Source organism: Sus scrofa, chromosome 1 (assembly GCF_000003025.6).
Source record: "Sus scrofa isolate TJ Tabasco breed Duroc chromosome 1, Sscrofa11.1, whole genome shotgun sequence".
In the NCBI taxonomy this organism is placed as follows: domain Eukaryota; kingdom Metazoa; phylum Chordata; class Mammalia; order Artiodactyla; family Suidae; genus Sus; species Sus scrofa.
In genome coordinates, this window is record NC_010443.5 from 206,058,274 (window position 1) to 206,078,744 (window position 20,471).

The 20,471-nt window shown below is 39.3% G+C and overlaps 1 protein-coding gene and 1 long non-coding RNA gene across 20 annotated transcripts in view; one reads left to right on the top strand and one right to left on the bottom strand.

Moving 5' to 3' along the window:
- Positions 1–20,471, top strand: part of BNC2 (basonuclin 2) — a 455,833-nt gene that overhangs the window by 133,195 nt on the left and 302,167 nt on the right. For 15 of the 19 annotated variants that reach the window (XM_003480511.4, XM_021063323.1, XM_005660090.3 and 12 more), the window contains one exon: positions 9,903–10,103. The exons of 2 other annotated variants lie outside the window; for them this stretch is intronic. In XM_003480511.4, the coding sequence (XP_003480559.2) occupies positions 9,903–10,103 (201 nt within the window). Of the gene's footprint in view, positions 1–9,902; positions 10,104–20,471 lie in introns of those variants that run through there. 2 more of the 19 variants (XM_021063392.1, XM_013993543.2) reach the window with 1 other exon arrangement.
- On the bottom strand, positions 10,109–13,151 carry LOC110255487. Its single transcript, XR_002335861.1, has 2 exons — positions 10,779–13,151; positions 10,109–10,290 (listed from the first exon to the last, which is right to left on the bottom strand). It is a non-coding gene; the product is annotated as an uncharacterized LOC110255487 (long non-coding RNA).

The following is a 20,471-nucleotide window of genomic DNA, read 5'->3' on the forward strand; positions in this document are numbered from 1 at the left end:
TTAGTTTTCAGTCTGTGGAGCTTCCCACCCCAGAGGTATGGGGTTGTTTATATCTCGAAATCACCCCTCCTACCTCTTGATGTGGCCTTCCTCTTTTTCTTCTGGAGTAGGGTGTCTTTTTTAAGGTTTCCAGTCCATTTGGCTGGAGATTGCTCAGTCTTTAGTTGTGAGTTTTGTTGTTTTTAGGAGAGAAGTTGAGTTCCAGTCCTTCTATTCCACCATCTTAATCCTGTCTCTGTATTCTTTATCAATTAACAAATTATTCAGTTGTTGCTACTTTGTTATTTCCATTTTCCCTAGGCTTGGTTTGTTTAATGGTTGGCTGGTGTCAGCCTTAGAGAGTATTAACTCTTAAAAAGTGTTTGGGTGGAGAGTTCTTGGCGCGGTGGAAACGAATCTGACTAGGAACCATGAGGTTGCGGGTTCCATTCCCTGGTCTCACTCTGTGGGTTAAAGACCTGGCATTGCCGTGAGCTGTGGTGTAGGTCGCAGACACAGCTTGGATCTGGCGTTGCTGTGGCTGAAGTATAAGCCAGCAGCAACATCTCCAACTAGACCCTTAGCCTGGGAACCTCCATATGCTGTGGGTGTGGCCCTAAAAAGACATTAAAAAAAAAAAAAAGTGTTTGGGTGGTTAGAAGAGTATGTTACATTTGCAGTTAAAAAAAAATAGTCTTAATGTACTTAGTGCCTCCAGATAATACTGTCTGTAGAATACATGTAATTTCTCCCCAATCTTCCAACAGGCAGGCTTGGAAATAGCCATAGTCTTAGACCAAATAGCCATAATGACAAGTCAGAGGTAAGAGTAGGTCCGAGGACATGCTCAGCAAGCTAGGCTGGTAAGCGCATTTCAGGATTCCTATTGTAGGGGTGACGCTTCTCCAGTCTGGTTCTGGTGTTCTTTTCTATTTAAGCCTCTTGATCACAATTCCTTTTTTTTTTTTTTTTTTTTTTTTTTTGGTCTTTACAGGGCCACACTCTCAGCATATGGAAGTTCCCAGCATATAGGTCAAATTGGAGTTGTACCTGCATGTTACACCACGGCCACAGCAACGGGATCTGAGCCGAGTCTTCTACTTATACCACAGCTCATGGCAACGCCAGATCCTTAACCCAATGAGTGAGGCCAGGGATCGAACCTGCATCCTCATGGGTACTAGTTGGGTTCGTTACCACTGAACCACGACAGCAACTCCACAGTCACATTCCTGCACTGCCTGGGTGAGGTCTCTCTCAGCTAATTGTTCCACACTCATCTTCATTTTATGAAACTCAGGTATTTATTTGATTCCTCACATGTCTTGCCTCTGAAGAAATTATTGCCAGAACTATGCCTACTGGCAGTTACATGAATGATTTTTGACTGTGCCAAATTATCTGCCTTCTTCTGCTTCTTTGCTTTGCTCTGCCACCCCCCTTATTTTTTCTTTTTCCTTCTTCCCCCCCTTTCTTTCACATAGTTCTAATTTATTGTTCCCACAGTGTTTAGTAGTAGTACCATTAACAGTAGCAGTAGTAAACTTTTGAACTGAAGTATAGCATGCATAGAGAAAAATGCACAGATAATAAAGTTAGACTGCTTGGTGTATTTTCACAAAGTGGGCATACCCAGAACCACCAATTAGATGGAGATAGAAAAGATCACCCAGACCTCAGAAGCTTTATTTTGTGCCCCTTGTAGCCACTGTTCTCCACAGAAGGTCCTCACTGTTCAGGAATAGGTTACTTGCTAATTCTTCCTATTTTTAATTTGCTGTTAATGAGTTTCTGGCATCTTCTGAGTTTCTTACTTTTGAAAACATTCTTCAAGTTCATTCAAGTTTGTTTTGTTTCAGCATTCTTTCATGTAAATAGGTGTATGTATATATATGTGTATATATGTGTGTGTGTATATGTGTGTGTGTGTATGTATATGTCTCTGTGGTTTTGTGCAGATTATGAAACTTCCAGTGTACTGGGATTTTAGTTTTTAAACTTAAAATTTTTAGGTTTATGAATTTCTCATGATGGGGGGGTACCATCAACAGAGTTGTTTTTTTTCTGTGAAATTCTAAAAGTAGTGTTTGATTAACTGGGTGTCTATCTTATTCTTCCTTCCTGACAGTAATGTAAACTATTATTAGGATAACATTGCTGAGGCTGCAAGTTTTTCAGGTCCCCAGACTTTAGAAGGAAGAAAATAAAGAAATTAACACTATCTTTACAATCCTTGCAGCTCTTCATGGTCATACAAAAGTAACTGCCTGCTGTATACTCCCCAGCCTGTTTTTGACACTCATTTAAGGAAACACATTTATTGGTTGTTTTCCTCAGAACTTTCTCATAAAACGTGGACTTTAGGTTATGGTAGAAAGAAGCCCTTGTCACTGCAGCTAGGGAAAGATGAATAAAGTCACTTTTCTGTCTTTAAGCCAAAACAGGGTAGGTAAAATATTAGATTTTTTTTTTTTGGGGGGGGGAGGCTTGAGATTCATGCCAACCTCAGATGCTTTTGTATCTGCAAATGTCTTGATTCTGAGCATTCATCATTTCCCTGACATTTTATAAACTGCCTCATCTACCACACCCTACCCAGATTCTTTTTATTTTTCACATGTTTTATAGTGTATCGAGGGATTATGGCATTTGGATATGTCCCTGAAAACACATCCTTGATGTGTTTCTCTGAAATGGAGTCCCTGATTAGGCTGTCAGCAGATGCTGTGTCACATTGGTGGTGCCAGTTGGTACAGAGACAAGTGTCAACTGGAGCGGTTTCTCTCTTTTGCCATAGAAGGATGAGGCTTTTAGGTGGTATTTGCTTATGGGGGGCTTTCCTGCTACTGCTGAAAGTGATTTAAATTTTTGTCCTGTTGAAACCTTCTTTTAGGAGGCCTGTTTCCCCCATAGTTTCAGATAACATAATGATGTTGTCAGTGCACAAGCTTCTCCCTCAGGGTAGGTGATGAATTTTAAGGGTACAGCAGTCATTATTATTTTTTGTCATGTGCTCTAACGTGGTATTCCTGTGCGTAAACACCAGAGCCCAAGAAACAAACTAACCGAAACCCAAAGGTATGCCTGCGTGTCTTGTTGACATGCTCCTGTCCCCTGAAATCTTCAGGCTATTCTGGCTTAGGTTTCTATATGTTGAAATGCCCAGCCCAGGCTGCCAGAGCCGTCTGCAGAAGGTGTAGTTGTGGACAGGACGTGACACGCACAATTTTATCACAGACTCTCTCAGAGGAGAGAAGGGCCAGTGCTTGAGTCTGGCAGTCAGAGGGGACAACACCATTTTTCTCTTCCTTCATTTGAACCTGTGAAGATCCTTAACTGCATTTTGAATTGGTTAATCCATGAGCTGTGCGAACCCGAATTTATGTCCCAGGTTTTTAGAGAATAAGCAATGGAGCTGATGTATCCAAAGAGGAAGATTTATATTATAGAAGAATACAGGTGTATGGTTCAGTTCATTCCTACACCAGCAGGCGCTGGGTTGGATTCAGTAGTTGGCAGGCAGGCACCGGCTTTTTAATCTGGATTAAAAGTGGTTGCGTTCAGGGTTGCCTAGATTATCTGATAAATTGAGACATGAATGGGAATTGTTCATTCCGGTTTCTTCAAAATTGAAGTGAAGGGATCCAATTAGTATAATCCCACAGTTTACTTCGGACTCTGGTGCTGGAACATGTGGCTCTTGGCAGAGGGGTGCTTCATCCCGTACAAGGTTGGCCATGGAAGGAAATGAGCCAGTGGAAGCGTGTGTGGTGCATGAGAGTGTGTGTAAGGTATGTGTGAGGGCTGTATTTCACACATACATGAAATGAGTGCTTTCAGAGCTCCTGCTGTGATGCAACTGGATCACTGGTGTCTTGGGAGCGCTGGGAGGCGGGTTCAGTCTCTGGCCCTGCACAGTGGGTTAAGGATCCTGTTTTGCCACAGCTGCGGCTCAGGTCGCAACTGCGGCTTGGATCTATCTGATCCCTGGTCAGGGAACTCCATATGCTGCAGGGAAGCCCCCCTGCCCCCCGCCCCAAAAAAAGGAAAGAAAAAGATGAGTGCCTTCAAGGCTAACAGTGTGTTCAACTCTTATCTTAAGAGCTGCTTTTTAATCTCTCCTTCCTTTCCTCCAAACACGTAGGCACAGCAGAGTAATACTTGATGTTTTTGTCTGTTTTTTGGGGGGTGAGCTTTTCACTGTCCTCCCATCAAATGATACATATGACTCAAGGGAAAACAGGCAGCTTAGATTATGGTATAATTATTCACAAAGGGAAATCTGCAGGTGATATTGTTGTTAGTTTTACTTTTTCTCTATTCTTTATAGTGAGTCAAAAAATTTCCCCCCTTAACCTCACATAGAAAATGAAACTTTACACAATAAAGTAGGGATGGCAGGTTTCACTGGGGAAAAAGGGTGCTGTCAACTTTTTTCCTCAGGAATATGGAAATTTGGGTGGATTATCTGTTCAGAGGAGGTTTCCTTTATTAATTCTTCTTCCTTTTTTCACTTAAGACATCTGTTAACATTTCACACAGCCCAACAGATGTTGCAAAGCAAGACTCATACTTTGTTCTCAAGAAAAATGACATTTCCTCAATTGGTTCCCTCCACCTCTGTGACTGGGCCCAGCCTGCTTCTTCTGCATAATTTGCATGTATTAAGGTGTATACCTTAATGCCATATGAATTTGTAGCTTTGCATTTTTTTAATGCTGTAAAGTCTGATATGATTAGAACCTAGTTTACATGTTGAGAGTTAAGAGAGGACATAACATTTAAAAAAATTTCTAATGAGAATGGCAGCCTAATTCCACATATAAGACTGGATAGCCAGTTATTAAAATTATTTTCTATAAAATAAGTGAATTATAAAAGCTTGACTTGTTTTGCCACAAGGAAGTGCTGATTGTCATGCGATGTGGAGCGTCATTTTTATTATTTTGGCAAGAACAGGGACAGTTTTGTCTTGACAAGCCATTAGATGAATACCAGCGTGTGTCACATGCAAAACCACTGATCTTTAACCCAGCTCTGTACTTAACCAAGCCTTGAAAATGAATAGTGAATAAAAGAAGAGCAAAGGCCAGTTTACTGTCATTACAGATTACAAAATCTGTTAACAGCTGCCAAACTGAACCCAGGGAATTACAGGTATTGTTCCGAGAACCAGCAGAAGTACTAGAGCTGCTTGTTAAACTGTGTGTATAAATTGTACATTTATTTGATATTTTCTTAGGATTTATATTGTTGGAAACATAATAAGAAAAAATGAAAATCCTTAAGTACTTTCCCAGTGTACTAAATGCATGTGTTTCTCACAAAACCATATATGTTAACATAGAACTATCTCTATGAGGTTTCCCCTGCTCCTACTAATGGAACTTATTTTAAGAAAGCATTGTGCTTTTAAAGAAATTAATCAGTATTAAGAGAAAAAATATGTAATATTCACCCCCCCCAAATACCCCACATACAAATGTGGAAAACAAACTCTTTTGCTCATTTGTTTCTTCAAGGTATTCATTGTGGCTAATATGTGCAGCAACGTGTGTTTTTTTGTTTTTTGTTTTTTTAATGGAAGGAAAATCCTAACCCACCTCAATATCCAAATATTGAAAAGATCAGTAACGTTTTAAACAGTCAGTTGTGGGAATTGTTGCTTACAGAGCTAACAAGAAAGAGCCCACTTTTTTACTCTGCTGGTGGAATTGCATTGTGCCTCCCTATAGTCTTGTTATCCCACACTAACTGAAATGCAAATTCTTTGCAACTAATTGGATCTCATTGAGGGTACATGCACAGTATGTAGTTATATGCAAAAAGGTTTTAAAAAGTAAAATTTCTCTGTAATTACAACTTTTAATTACTACCCAAAACATTGGTATCTATAGTCTAGATGTAGAATACATATGTCTAACTTTTTTTATAGATTACTCAAAAACATGAGCTATAAAATGCTTAGGAAGGTACCAGGTCAGAAAGTTAGAGGGAAAATGTTTATTTACAGCTGTCTCTAAATTAGATTTTATTAAAGTCTATGAACATGAAGAAAAAAAAAATTTTCTTTTTTTGAGTTTAGGATTTAGTATCTTAGAGCCAGTACAGTGAAGTCATGTTAATAGTGTAATCCTTTTCTTGGAACATTTTAAATGTGAAAACACCATAAACCTCAGAAATCACTTGGAAAAGCTGCTGTCTTTTTGTTCTTTCCTTCAGTTCCCCAGTCTGTTTTAACACTGTAAACTGCATTTGAGGTTCTTACTTTTGTCTTTTTTTCTGCTATGTGTTGTGGTGAGGAGGAGGAATTCACGTGGCTATAGTGTCTTTAATAACCAGGTTCTTTAGACCTAGTTGGTGTACTTCTCTCCATGGACCATCTCTCACTATCCATAAATGGGGGAAAGCCAACACATCACTTTTAGTATTTGTGATTCTTTAAGCCAAAATATATGGGATCAGGGCAAGAGAAAAACAATTACTATATAAGTGATGCCTGTCTCTACTCCCCTAGCTTTAAGTAATTTTAATACAAGTGATTTTAGATAGTTACTCCAGAATCTTCAAACTTTATAGCCAGTGGACAAGCTCAGAAGACATCGTTGTACTTTGTAGAGATACGTGTGTGTGTGTGTGTGTGTGTGTGTGTGTGTGTGTATACACGTATACATGAAATCACCTTAAAATGATATGGGTGTTTTGCTTCCTAGACAGAAAAGTATCCTAAGGTTGAAGACTCTGCATGCTGTGTTTCTCTGTGGAAATGAGTAGCAAGTTCAAACCATGCATTTTTGAAGATTTCTAGAGGAGTCGAATTTGTACTTGAAAATTTTGTTTAAAAACGAATGTTTGAAGGCTCAAATCTGCAGAACACAGTGTTTCTATGTGCTTGAAGTTTTTGTTTAGTTTACTCATTTGTTTCTTATTAAGTCTGGGTTAATTGTTGTCTCTTATTTTAATGAAGCTTGTCCTCTTTATAGACTGTTCTTACACAGTAGTTAAAATTTTGTTTGATCAAATCCATTTAGCAGGTGCAGAATTGCATGGTAGATTTGTAGTCAAAATATTTTAAACCTTAGAAAGATAACCTGGTGCTTCTGCAGCTTGTGCTTTGGCAGTAATTTGCCGTGTTCTAGGTACATTGTACACCTGTTTCATCTAGAGCAACCCAAGCTTTGTTGTCTGAAAGAGCTCAGTTTGCCTATGCTGGGTAGCATTTTGTCAGAAGACTGCTGGCCGGGCAGACCAGATTTGGATGTATTAGCTAGTCAGCCTAATAACCCTGTACAGACTGTATTGATTTTCGAGGAGAGAGTTTATGAACTAAATAAACTTGGGGTTGGTGTCTTAATAAACTGCTTCTCTCAGTCTGTCACATTTAGTTACGGAGCTGTGCAGTTTAGGGGGAAAAAAGGCTAATTCTGTTACAGATTGTTCACAGCAGGGTCTCCAAATTAGCCCTTTGTTTTGTAATGCCACCTTGCTTGGGCTCGCTTTGAGCACATTTCTCAGTTTTGCCCTAATGAGTTGCAACACTGATAATGTGGCTGATGATCTTTCATTGATTTCACTATCACTTGCTTGTCTGGTAATTGATCCGTTGCTGAGCCTCTAGTTAATTATATCGGCTTTGACATGGCCCGGTCCAGGGGGAATTTCAAGTCTTGCAGAATAACAGTTTTAATAAAAGAGTCTATTACTGCAGGTGCTTGCTGCTGCATGCCAGTTGATTTTTGTGATGTTAGAGTGTGAGAGTGTGTGTGTGTGAGTGTGTGAATGTGTGTGTGTGGTCGGGGCTGGGGGTGGAATACCTGGGAAAGAAGAGGACCACAAGACTGAAAGAAAGGAGGGTGGGGGCTAGAAGAAGAGGGAGAGAGGATGAAGGAGAGAGGAAGGAAGGAGGGGGAGTCAAGAGAGGGAGAGGAGAGCAGGAGAGCCAGAGGCAGGCGAGAGAAAACACGGAGGCAAAGCGATACAACAGAGCCTGCGAGGAGCGAGGAGGAAGCTTGCTATTGACAGTGTCCTTAAGCCTCCCACAAATAACAGCCATTAGTGGGAAGGTCAGGAGCTGAGCAGGCAGCTTGACTGAGGCACTGAGTGCCACTTCAGAAATCAAGAGGCTAGCAAATTTTAGAGGGAGTTTAAGTGGGTAATAGCTAGCTGTAAAGGTACAGTCACTGTTGACAATTGACTCATAGGGTCTTTCTGCCCTCCCCCCCCCCGAATATTTTTATTGACCACAGGTGGACTTAATATATTTTAAGGCAACAATTCTTTGGGTTCTTGTTTGTTTCTTCTCAGATATTGAATTTGCTGCTTTTGAGACTTTTTTGTGCTTAATGGTGGTGAACCGGAGGGAAGTTTAACAGAAAAGCTTTCAGGAGACGTCGGTTCTAGAGGGGAAGGCACATTTGTGTCAACATAGTGCACGTTTTCTCATCTTTTCTCATTGTCCACTAATGACACCAAGCTGCCATTGAAGCTCTTTTCTGTTTCTTTTGTTGTTTCAGAGAGTGAGGTTTATTGTTATTCTGGAGTTAAGAAGGAGCAAGGAGAGTGGTACATTTGTCCTCCGTATTTGTAGGTGGTTGAAGATTAATGTGCCTTACATTTTAAGTTTAGGAAGGATGGCTTTTTCCTGCTGACTACTTTTATGAGACGACATGAATTTAGCTTTCCATTTTGGAGTTACTGTTTATGTACAGTGCATTTTGTTCAGTTCTGCTTTTCCATAAATAAGCTAGATAAATACTATCTAATAAATAGATGTTTTGTTTTAAAATGGGTTTAATTAAGAATATGGCATGCTGTCCAGGTTATATTTCATCAGGCCAGAAAACGTTAAGAGAATTTTCCATAGAGATCCTGAATGAAAAATGGAGTTTTTATATTCATTACTTTTTGTCTGAAATGGGACAGGCTTTTTCTTCATCTTTTTCTTTTTTATGATTTGAAAAGCTATTGTAGAGGCTTCATCCAGGAACTTGAATAAAGGATTTTTTCCCCCTACTTTTCAGCTTTAAGGAAAGGTACACATTTTTTTCTTTGCCATTCAGTTTCTTACTGTTGAACATCCAATTTAGTAATTAATGCCCTGAGGAACTGGATGGTAAATAGTGTGTATTTATTTTGCAAATGTTTATTGTGCATTTTCTGTGTTCAAAAAAACCGCTAGGTTTATTTACTTTTTAGAGTGTAAGGTCACGTCTCTAAGTATATTATTTTCTCTAGGAGTTTATATATGGTTATAAATAGCCTAGCATATACTATATGACTTTTAGCAGCTAACATTTAGACAACAACTAAGCCAACTTTACATTCTCTTACAGCTGAATATTTTTCTTTCTTCCAGGGTAATTAGGGGGAAAAATGTTTTTAAGCCCAGCAGTTTACAAATGTTAAAGCAAAGGCTGATGTCAGATAATGCATGTTATACCCAAAAGCATTGTTGGGAAAAATTCTCTGGAAAGGGCCCCAGCCTTTCCTTGCCCCGCGGACCGTCCCTGATTATGGTGTTGCTTGGAGTGTGCGTAAGTGTGTATCTCTCCGTGTGTCTGGAGAGGAGTTAGTGCAGGGTGTCATTTGGTGCCTGACAGTGGAACAGTGCAGTTGACTCTTAGCTCTGCTATCCAATGACATGCAGTGGCTGAGAGTTTGAAGCTGATGGTTGGGTCTCCAGTGCTGCCTGCACACCTGACAGGCAGCTGTTAAACCGAGCAAAGGCAAGCTCGGGGAGTCACAATCTATGCATAAATGATAGGGGTATCTGTGCAGAAGGTGCGAAAGAAGCTCTGACCCCCTCCCTCCCCCCAATTCTCCCCCTTCCCAAATGAAATACACAGTTCAGCCAGCTTCTTAACTACACTACACTCCTGCTACTGGCTGCCAAGAGGCTCAAAAAATCCACCTTCACTTTTCAGTCAGAAGAGGCAGAAGTGGATGTGAGAGAAAGAGAGACACAGAGAGACAGAGAGCCAAAGAGGGCAAGAGACTTGACTTTAAGAGACTCCTGTACTGACAACTCCATGCAGTTCGGAACCAGAACGACTACGGCTGAACCAGGGTTCATGGGGACATGGCAAAACGCTGATACTAACCTCTTATTCAGAATGTCCCAACAGGTAAGTTACTTTCTTTCTTTCTTTTTTTTTTCTTTAAAGGAAATCTTGAATTGTTATGTGTACTTTTGTCTCTGGTATTTTCCGTTTTAAAGATTTTTGACATTTTGATCACTTCGCAGTTGGGCTCTGTTTTGTCATAACTGTTACTGGAACGTGCAGGGTTACTTCACAGTTTCCCTAAGGGCTCCTTAAAAGAAAAAGGGGGAAAGGATACTGAAGTCAAAGCAAGCAAAGGCATTTGTGGCAAAGTTTCACAGTAGTCTGGGTCAAGGGAAGACGCAATATATTTCTTTGCTTTCTGTTAAAATTTTTTTGAAAAGCCAACCCCCCATGTTATCTCTCTATCTGCATTCATCACTTCCTCCAAGTGGCTGCTGTCTCAAACTAGGTTCACCAACCCAGCAGCCATAAAATGTAGGGCCCCTCGGCCCTGTGCGACGGACTTCCTGGGGCTGGAAGCGGCTTGACTCCAACCCCGCACAGCGGAGGAGGCTGCGCAGGAGCCGCGGGCGGAGGCGGCGTGCGTGGCAGGCTGAGCCGCCGGCTGGTCCCAGGTCCTCAGAGCCACCGCGACCGCCGCCTCCGCCTCCGCGCTCGCCCTGCGCTCCCGCCACGCCGGCTCGGCTCCTGCCCGCTCGGCTCCCGCCCGCTCGCCCGCCCGGCCAGCGAACTCACGCTCGGGCGCAGCCTCGGCATCCTCCCCAGAGCGGTCTTCGGGCCGGCTGCGCCGCCGCTGGCTCTGCAGGGAGAGCCGACGTGTCCGCGCGAGGCCGCCGGCGACCGCTCATTAATCAGCAGAGCCGGCCTCGTACCATGCGCTCCGTGATACCTACGCGCCCCGCGCGCGCCTGGCTCCTCTTGCACAATTGCTGGCTCTGCGGCTCTGAGGGGGAGAGAGGGGGAGAGGAAGCGAAGGGAAACAACCCAGAAACTTTCATCTTGGACTGTGCTCAAGCGAGGGAGGGAAGTTCCCTGGTGCCTCCCTCCCAGACACGTCTTGCTTCAAAAGCCTCCACCAAACCCACACAAAGCAAGAGTTCGTATGATACTATCCTCCGCACAGTACGAAAGTATTACTGACAAATACACTGGGATTTTAAGTAGATGGAGATTGTTAGGAAATGGATATTGTTCCACTCATTAAAAACAAAACAACCCCCCCCACCACCACTGCACCTGCTTTCTTTTTTTAAAAAATCTGTTTTGTTTGTAAGAGTTCATGAGAATTAAATACTTGGAGTTAATTAGATTTTTAAACTTGGTAAGGAAAGGAATAAAACATTTTGTCAGGGTAGAGACTACCGCAAGTTTAGAAATACATCTGCAAAAGGTAATGTAGAGTGCTAGGGCTTTTTAGCATTTAGCTAGCGAACAGTTGTACCACACAGTTCTAGATAAGATAAATGCATTTGAATAAGGTGTATTTTGACATATCCTGTAGAGGGACCCTGATTACTGCTGATACAGTAAGCTGGGATTTAAATGCAATCAACATAAACCCAATAAGCAACTCTTTATGTGCAATTTCCCATTCTTGCAAGTTAAAAAGTTCATTTCCTCCCAGAGATACTCCTTGGTGTTGCCGAGAGCTTTGAGAAGTGTATTTTTGAGACATAGCCCTGCCTGGGTGGCTCTCATCATGGTTGGAACACAGGGTGTGTTTTCACTGACCTTAGTACCTAATGACTTGTGCTGCACTTTAAAAACTATGTATCACCTTCAGGGTTTTCTTGAGTTAGTGGAGGGTGTTTGTGTGTGTGGGTGTGGGTGTGTGTGTGTGTGTGTGTGTTTTGAAAGAAGATTGGTTTAGGTCTCCCTCTAGCTAGAAAAGAGTTAATAAAACCAGATAGAGATAATGATCAATTGATAAATGGCTATTGAACCACATAGATGGTGTTAGATTGCTTCTTTGGCACTAGCCCATTTCCAAGTAGATTTGAATCTAAGGAGACTTTAAGACATGCAAAACATTTTAGCAAAAAACGGCAAATAAAAGTAAATTAAATGACAAGTCAAAAATAGGAAAATAATTTGAAATCGCTCAGAGAGAGAAATTTGTACACCTTATCTGTTACATCTTTGATCCAGCTGTTCCACTTTGTGGGTATATAAAAATCTGTTTTGTGTCTACCTGTGTGCATGTGTGTGTCAAAGTGAGTATCAATGACTGTATGAAAAGTAGAAATACAGGGAAGTTATGCATGATGGATGCTATATAAAACTTTATAATATTAATTACACTATTTACTAAACAGTAATACAATAAAGGGAAAAATCACAATTTTAAAAAGTATTATGATTTCACTGTATTTTACCTGTTTTCTTTATTTTTTTGGTTTGGATGTAGTTGGGAGCTCTCCTCCCCCCTTTCTTCTGTCATAGTTACTAAATGCTTACCTCTTGTGCATTTTTGGAAGGCATGTAAAAGAGGGTATGTGTTTACATGTTTTTTTTTTTTCTCTTTCAGGATGACATTTTAGTTTATATAAATACTGTGTAAACTTCAATTGAAAGTATGTGTAAATCTAGAAATATATTGTTATACATGTTTAATATGTTTATTTTCCTGACATATAGTTCATCAGCAATGCTGATTCTTCGTGTGTGTATACAAGAAAGACACTTTTCCTGAAATGATATCTCTTGAAGCAAGCAGTTTCAAGGAATATTAGTTTCAGTATACACATTAAGCCAGCTTTTGTCTAACTATAGGTAAAAGTTTCTTCAGTTTAATCAAGCATGCAGAATTTTATACTTCTAGGTACAGAGATGTTTTTCTATGTTATGATTATTTTACTTCTTAAGAAAAATTGATTTAGCTCATGAAATGAAGAAAATTTATTGGGCATATTTTTTGTCAATTTTCTGTAATAAGAAATTAGAAGATTTACCTACTCATTTCTTTAAATATTAGAAAAGACTGACTAGTAGGTTTCAAAAGTGAGTTATAGAGAATTGATTAGTATTAGTTAAATATAGCAAAACTTATAGTGGGAAATAGGTAAAGAATGCTGAAATTTAATATTCTAGGTTTGTATCTTTTATAGGTAATTTAGATAGTAGGGATATAAAAATCTTTATCTGTTTTGTATGAGCAAAGTTAGATCTGCTTGTATGTAAATCTTTCAGTCTGTCTAATTCTAACAAAAAGATACCAAAATCCAATTCAGATTTGGTGGAACTAAGTCTGTTTCTCTAAAGTTTCGAGATAAGACAGTTTGACTGCATTTTCCCCCTCCATTTTCCTTCCATATTTGATTATGATTTTTTCAAAAGGAATAATATTTTTCTATACAGACTAATATTTGATAACCTTTAAGGGCATGACTCTTGACTTTTGTAAAGGGAGTTCTTTTTTGGGTCACTTTGATCAGTGACAGGTCGAGAATAACCAGAAACCCTTTGCTCATCTTCTCTGTTAATCTCTCAGAGTCTGTAATGTTGTTTTGCCCATTTTAACCTCATGCAGTATTGTTAAGAACAGAAAATAAGGCCTGCTTTTAGAAGTTTTCTTTTTTTTTTAATCACATTTTTAAATGGTAACTTTTCTGTTTCTCTAAATATTTTGTGCATAGGAGAGAAGAGCAAATAAAATTCTTTGTAGCTACCTTAGGCTATGCAGTAGTGTAATGTATTTTGAAATCTTTTCAGAAATAAGACTAACAGGTAAAGGGCTAGAGCCCACATTTTACACATTTCTTGAGGCATTTACCTTTTATTATCTAACCTGTTTCAAATAAAATGTAGATCCTTAATAAGATCTCTTTTCAGACACAAGTGAAATACTAAGAATTATAAATGACTTTGAGCATCATTATGTAGTAATTTAGGATTCACCCAATGATGTAACAAAATTAACAACATAATTTCATTGTGAAACTGTGTCTTGTTAAAGAACAACTGTCTGACATTCTCCTACAGTTGCTTTATTTAACTTCATGCAAATATTATTAGTAGTGACATTTTTCTATTGTGCATTAGATTCTCTCATTAGCATGATGTGTTAGTTATCACCAGAGAAATCATTTCCTAGATAGGTAAGGGGCAAACGAAGAAAGCTAAAAATTAAATCAATGATTTACAATTAATACCAGAGCGTCTGCTCACCAGAGATATGAGAGAGTAAAGCAAACTTTCTCACTAATGTAAAATCTAGCCCATTTCGGAGAAATGATAAATAAAATATATTGTCAGAAATATATAATCACATTGCTGGAATCCATTTAAAAACATGTTCGATATGAATTTTTTCCCCAGTAGTCTTTTAGTTCTTTCTATTCATATAAGCAAACACAGTTTCTGTTGGTTGAGTCTATATTTTCAAGTGGAGATAGTGGTTTTGTCTGACTTCCTACCTGCCTCCCACACCCAAATAATTGGAATGTTTATTAACTAACAGTTTAAAAAGCTCATGTACAGTATTTCTTATAAGCCAGATGCCTAATTGTATATCGTTGTTTGATTCTTCTTTCTAGACCAAACGTACATTTTTATTCTAAACTCTATCCCACTCACGTAGCTGTCCCTTTTAACGTAGGATGTATGTTCTTATTTAACCAGAGCCCTGAGTAAAGCAGTTGATAGTTAATGGTCTTTGAAAATGACTTTCATTGCCAGACATCATCCATCCCTTGGTTTCTGCACTTTTCCCTCCTCCCTTTTTACTCCCCTTCTTACAGTTGGTGTGTTTTAGTAATCATGTCTTACTGAAAAAGGATTAAATTGACCAAACTTACCTCTTGATGCTAAAATAAATATTTACATTAGGAGGCATGTAGTTTCAGCCTGTTGAATTACCAGGCTGCTACCTCCAATTTAGTTCCCCTCTCTAATTTGAGTGGTAAAATGTTTTATTTTGAAGTCTTAACTGTAGACATATATTCAAATATAATTCTTACCATCCATTCTCATAATGTCATACTCACATATGAATATTTGGATAAATTGTTAAAGTACAAATTGCAACATAGACACAGGTGCCTGTCTGTTGGCCTATACTTTTTAAGTCTATGTATGACATGCAGACTTCACTTAACAGATACTGTCTAATTAGTAACGCAAGGGCAGAGTAGCAATGGGAAAGTAGGAGGCTTTATATTGGGTGTTTATCTACCTGTTAAAGCAGATAAAGCATACACAAACATACTCGCAGGTGTGTATGTGGTATATATTAAAAATCTGCACAGATTTCAAGTTTATTTTCAACACCATATGTTGACTTTGAACATAGTAGATGATCATTCTGAAATTACTTTTCTCATATTTGTATTATCTGCAAATGGCAACCATGTGTATGTATGTGTGTGTGTGTGTGTAATTTGTAAAAGCCTTTTCCTAAGGTGAGTCAGGTAACCACAGTTGAAAAATAAATCCCTAAAGGTGCAGATAGCTTATCTATATAATTGTTGTATTTTTCTATAATTATATTTATGAGTATATCTTAACAGTCACTGATAAGTCCAGTTACTCATCGTGACTTTATGGAGATCTGATTAATGGAGTGACAGGGCAGGTTGGGGCTCCCACAGCACTGCATCCTCCCACTCCTGTGTCAGGGTTAAGAGCTTCAGCAAATCCTCCCTAACTAATTAGATGCTGAGTAAGGCACCTCGGAGAAGTTGGGGCAAAAGTGAATGGGTCACAGCCAAAGCAGGGTTGCAAGGACTCCAGTGATAGTGAAAGTATTAAAGTTTGCCAGGTCGTTGTGACACCGGGAGCTGATTCCAAAAGGAACAGGCCGTTATAGATAGTGAGCTGGCGTCATCCACTTCAGTGAAAAACAAAAACTCCAGGGCTTCTCTCTCCCGGCCTTACATGCATGACACACACTTACCTAAAGAAAGTTAGGTTAGGCATCTGCCTTTATCAGTCTGCAAAGCTTTCGAGGGGATTTTCCCTATAATCATGAAGAGCTGATGACTTTATACAGCCGAAGAGGTATTTTCTGAACGTGGGACTCTTGCTTAGAAAACATATATATAAAAACAACTGAGAGAAGGAGGTGGGATTTGCCTTTAGCTTGTGTCTATAACGTGAATCATCCTGTTTGAATTGACCTAGGGATTAACTCCTTTTTTTTCCCCACGGAATATTGTCAGGGAACTTTGCAGAAGCAGGGAGAAGAGAGTGAATTGTGGGGTGGCTCTTTTCGTAAGAGAAATGTATTCTGGGAGTCCCTGCTTGTTATTGTCCAAAAAACATGGGATATAATGGTTTCAAGGTTTCCTTTCACATGAGGTTTGGAGCACAGTGTGTTCTGTGAGTAGAATAAATTCTTGCCCACTTGAAAATCCTCTTGTACCTTTTGTGGTGTGGTTTTGCCAATGCATAACCACCCTTCTCTGGGCCTTAGGGAGAAGATTGTTTGGGGATCGGAGGAAATGATTGATCTCATTCCTGTCTGCCAAAGCTGATGCCATTTTTATTTCCCGAAAAGCAGCTGGCTTCCACATTTTGCTTGGTGATTCTCTTCTAGTTAAGGACCAGAGAGAGGAGGAGGAAGGGAGTCAGGACCCTTTTAAGGCATTTGGACATCTATTTTTAAGCTTTAGCGAAGTAAAAGGAGAGGCATGATTCAGGAATAGCAGCCTTGGTATTTTGACATAAAAGCAAAACACTGGATAGAAGAGGGTTTTTTTCCCCAAAAAGATACAATGTAAACAGACACAAAAAATAAGATTAAAAAACTTTCTGAGCTGTTCAAGCTCAGAAGTTTTAATATGTGCCGATGACATCCTGTAAATGATGCCTGGGGCTGCGACATCCTAGGGTACCTCCATCTCCTTGCTAAGGATGACCTGTACTGCTTTCTCTCTCCCCAGGTTTAAAAGAAAGTTTAGAGACTAGGAAAAATAAAAGTATTGATTCTTTTTTAATTTGTACGTTCCCTGTAGGAAGCCTAGCAAATTTCATAGTGTACATTCAAACCCTAAGGTGAAAAATTTATGACTGGAGTTCATTTGGGTGAGTGCCGTGTGCGGTGTCCTGCTCAAATGCTCTGGGTAACATTTCAGTCCATAGAGTCAGAGATGAGGAGAAGGGAAGAAGAGCTCTATCATTTCTTCATTCACAGAGCCTTTCTTAATGGAAATGCTTGTGGAAAAAACGCATTAGTCAAACTGGCTAGCTTAGAAATCAAATTCTCAGCTTATTAATCATCATTCCAATTAAAAAAAAGAATTGATCCTTTAACAACAAAATAATATCCTTTTGTTTTTCTTTAATTAAGCCCATCAGTTTTTCATTTCTCTCTGTTAAGAAAATGAAAATAATCTTGAACGGTAGGAAGTTAGTCATTGAAACAAGGGTTCTCTTGAGCCTTCCTGACATCTTATTTACTCAGTATTTTTGGACTGCAGTGTTACTTTGCTACTGTCTTTAGGGTTTGTGTGTTGTTGAGAAGGGGGTTGTTTTAAGTCTCATTTCTGTTTGGTTGGCAGCCATTTACTTAATGACCTAAATACGTGGTGTGGTTAGACTGTTCCCACAGACCTGTTTTCTTTCTCACTTTATTATCCTTTCCTCTCGCCTTTCTTTTTCTGGATTTCTCCTCCCTTCACTGGCTCTTTTTGCCCTAACGTGAAGGAATTGGAGTGCACCTGAAAGGCAGCAGGAATAAGGCACCTTCTGCCAATATATCCCTCTGGCAGAGGGATGGGAAAGAGGTGCCACCCTTAGATATGGTCCTTAGCCTGGAGGTGCTGACAGGAGGACTGTCCTGAGTTCTGCTATGTAAGGGTTTCTTTAAGTCAGGGCGTGATAAAAACGTGTAACCAGGGGCCCAGGCTTATCATTCAAAGGCGCTGAAAGGCAGCTCAATTGGATCCTTTGCCTGTGTTAAGAAAGTACTTAGCTGAAAAGAGATTTTGCGTTTCTAGTTTTCTTTCTTTTTTAAAAAAGTAATTCTTGGCTTTACCGTCTTGTGCATTTAGACGTATATCTGCACAAGAGAGCATTTTCTTCAAAGGAAGGAAGGAGCAAAACATGTGAAGTTTCCTTCATTAGGTTGAAGGTGGTATGACTCTTGAGATCAACTGCAGTTAGTAAGAGTTAACTGAAACATTTAACAAAAGGAATCGAAATCATGGCAGAACTAATATTAATGAATGACATTATAAATGGAAATTGATAACATGCAGTATACATAACACAGTGAGAGGAGATTCATTGCTGTTTGGTATTTCATGTATTTTAACTCATGGTCTTACACAGCTGAGAGACTGTTAATGGACAAGACTGAAAAATATTATTCTACATGGAAAAGACTTCCAGTGCTGGACCTGCTGTGCTTTTGTGTGACTGTCATGAATTTTTCAACTTTATTAAGGTGTCTTTTAGTGGCTATTTGTTCTCTAGACAGTTTTTCAGGACTCCTACTTGATGATCAGAATACCTCAACCTGGGGGTTTAAAAAGAAACATTTCAGGATAATGAATATTTTACATGCCAACAATAATTGCTTTCAGCTGGCTAAATGTAATAATGAAACTAATATCAAAATGAGAACCTCCATCACTAGGGTTAATTTTTTTCTTCCATTACAATGTAAGCAAGAAAGATGTCGTCGACTTCAATCATTAAGATGACTATTTGGGGCACCTAATCAGGCATAGGTAAAGAAAGCTGCCCACTTTGATGCCCTCTGCCAGTGCTGGAGGGCAGTGGACATGACTGGGAGGCCGCTTGAAAAATAATGGGCAAAATAATACACTGAGCAGATGCATAGAAAGTGTCTTTGGAGTGAGAATGCCTCCCTGTTGACCTCATGTCAGAATTTAACTCATGAGTCAGGTAGGTTATCTATTGCTATATCTCTTTTTGCTTTTCTTTTGATTCTTTCTTTTTGTAGGTATAAAAATTAGAGTACCAGAAAGAACCAAAACCAAAGCCCTGCTCTAGACTTGGTGGAAAGACTTACTGTCTTGCTGTGGAAAGAATGCAAAATCCCACATTGCCACTGGCAGTGCATTTGTGTGTGGTGGGTAGACAGGCAGAAAGTGTACACCTTTCCCTTTGTTGGTTGTAGAAATTAAGTGATTCATTCATTCATTTCTAGGTCTGTTGAGGATTTCTTAGTGGCTGCCTCAGATGCAATGAATATACGTATGGATGGCTCACCCTACAAAGAAATTCATCATCTTTGGAATCCTATTTTCATGATTCCTTACTTTGTAGCTTGTAGCCTTTTTGCTCCTTGAGGGTAGCTTTTGGGTGAAGCTTAGTGTCATTTATTGGGAAATAGCTTGATTGATTATTACTTTGTGAAGGGCTTTGATCAGTGAAAAGCTACAGTTATCTTCCAATGAGTTAGAACTAAGCTATAGATATCTTCCAATGAGTTAGAACTACGCTGAGATGGAGATACCAAGATGAAACTCTGACTCAGACTTCAAAGATCTCATCATTTCCCTTCCCAACCACTTTTTTTTTTTCTGTTTTCTTGGACAACTTTGAAAAGTAACCACGGGACTGAATGAATCTTAAAGTATGTTACCAATCCTGTCATCTGCTAAATGGAGTTCATTGTGAAAAGGAATTTTTCCATTTTCGCTTGATTTTTGATGTTTATTATAAATTAAGTAGGAAGGGATCAAAAGAGAAGGCAAGCATCTGGGAGAGCTTGTTTCAGTAGCCAGCCTGGAAGCTGAAACCCTGGCTTCATACAGGTGAGATGTGTTATGGGAATAAAGGCTTCGTGCATTTAATGAACCCCGCCTGCCTGTCAGCTTGGTTTTTCATGCACCATTGTTGTTCAAATAAGAAAAAGAGAGTGTTCACAGCCTGTGGTGAGATTAGAGTAATGAAAATGAAGTGTTAATCTGTTGATAGCAAGCACATCTCATATACTGCTTCCTGGGCTACATTCAGGCATGTATAATATATTCCAGGTTTTCTCATGACCAGTGAAACTTGGATGCTTGTTATATTAAAAACACCCTTTTGGTTAAAAGTGAAAAGTTGGTAATTTTTGCTTGTGCAAGTAGTCATTTTTAATTTCTTCGTAGACCAGCTGCTGCCTGCCTTCTGACCATGCTGATGACCCACTGTTCCTTATCTGATCTGTATTCTTGCTCTTTTGGTCTCTTACTCTCGCTCTTTTTTTTAAACAGATGCAGTATGTTGAAATGAGTCTTAGCATAAGCCTAGTTTGAGATATGCTTTCTTAGAAATCAGTAATTAATAAAAAGAAGGAAGGAGTTAAGTGAACATTATACCTTCATCTGCATAGAATACAGAGTAAATAGTAAATCACATTTTCAATATCTCAAGCTTTCTTATCTTAAAACAATAAAGTGTAGGCAAAAATCACCAAAGTTCCAGATTCTCCTTCTTTTTTAAAAAAATGTTATCTCCTATGTTCTTTTTTCT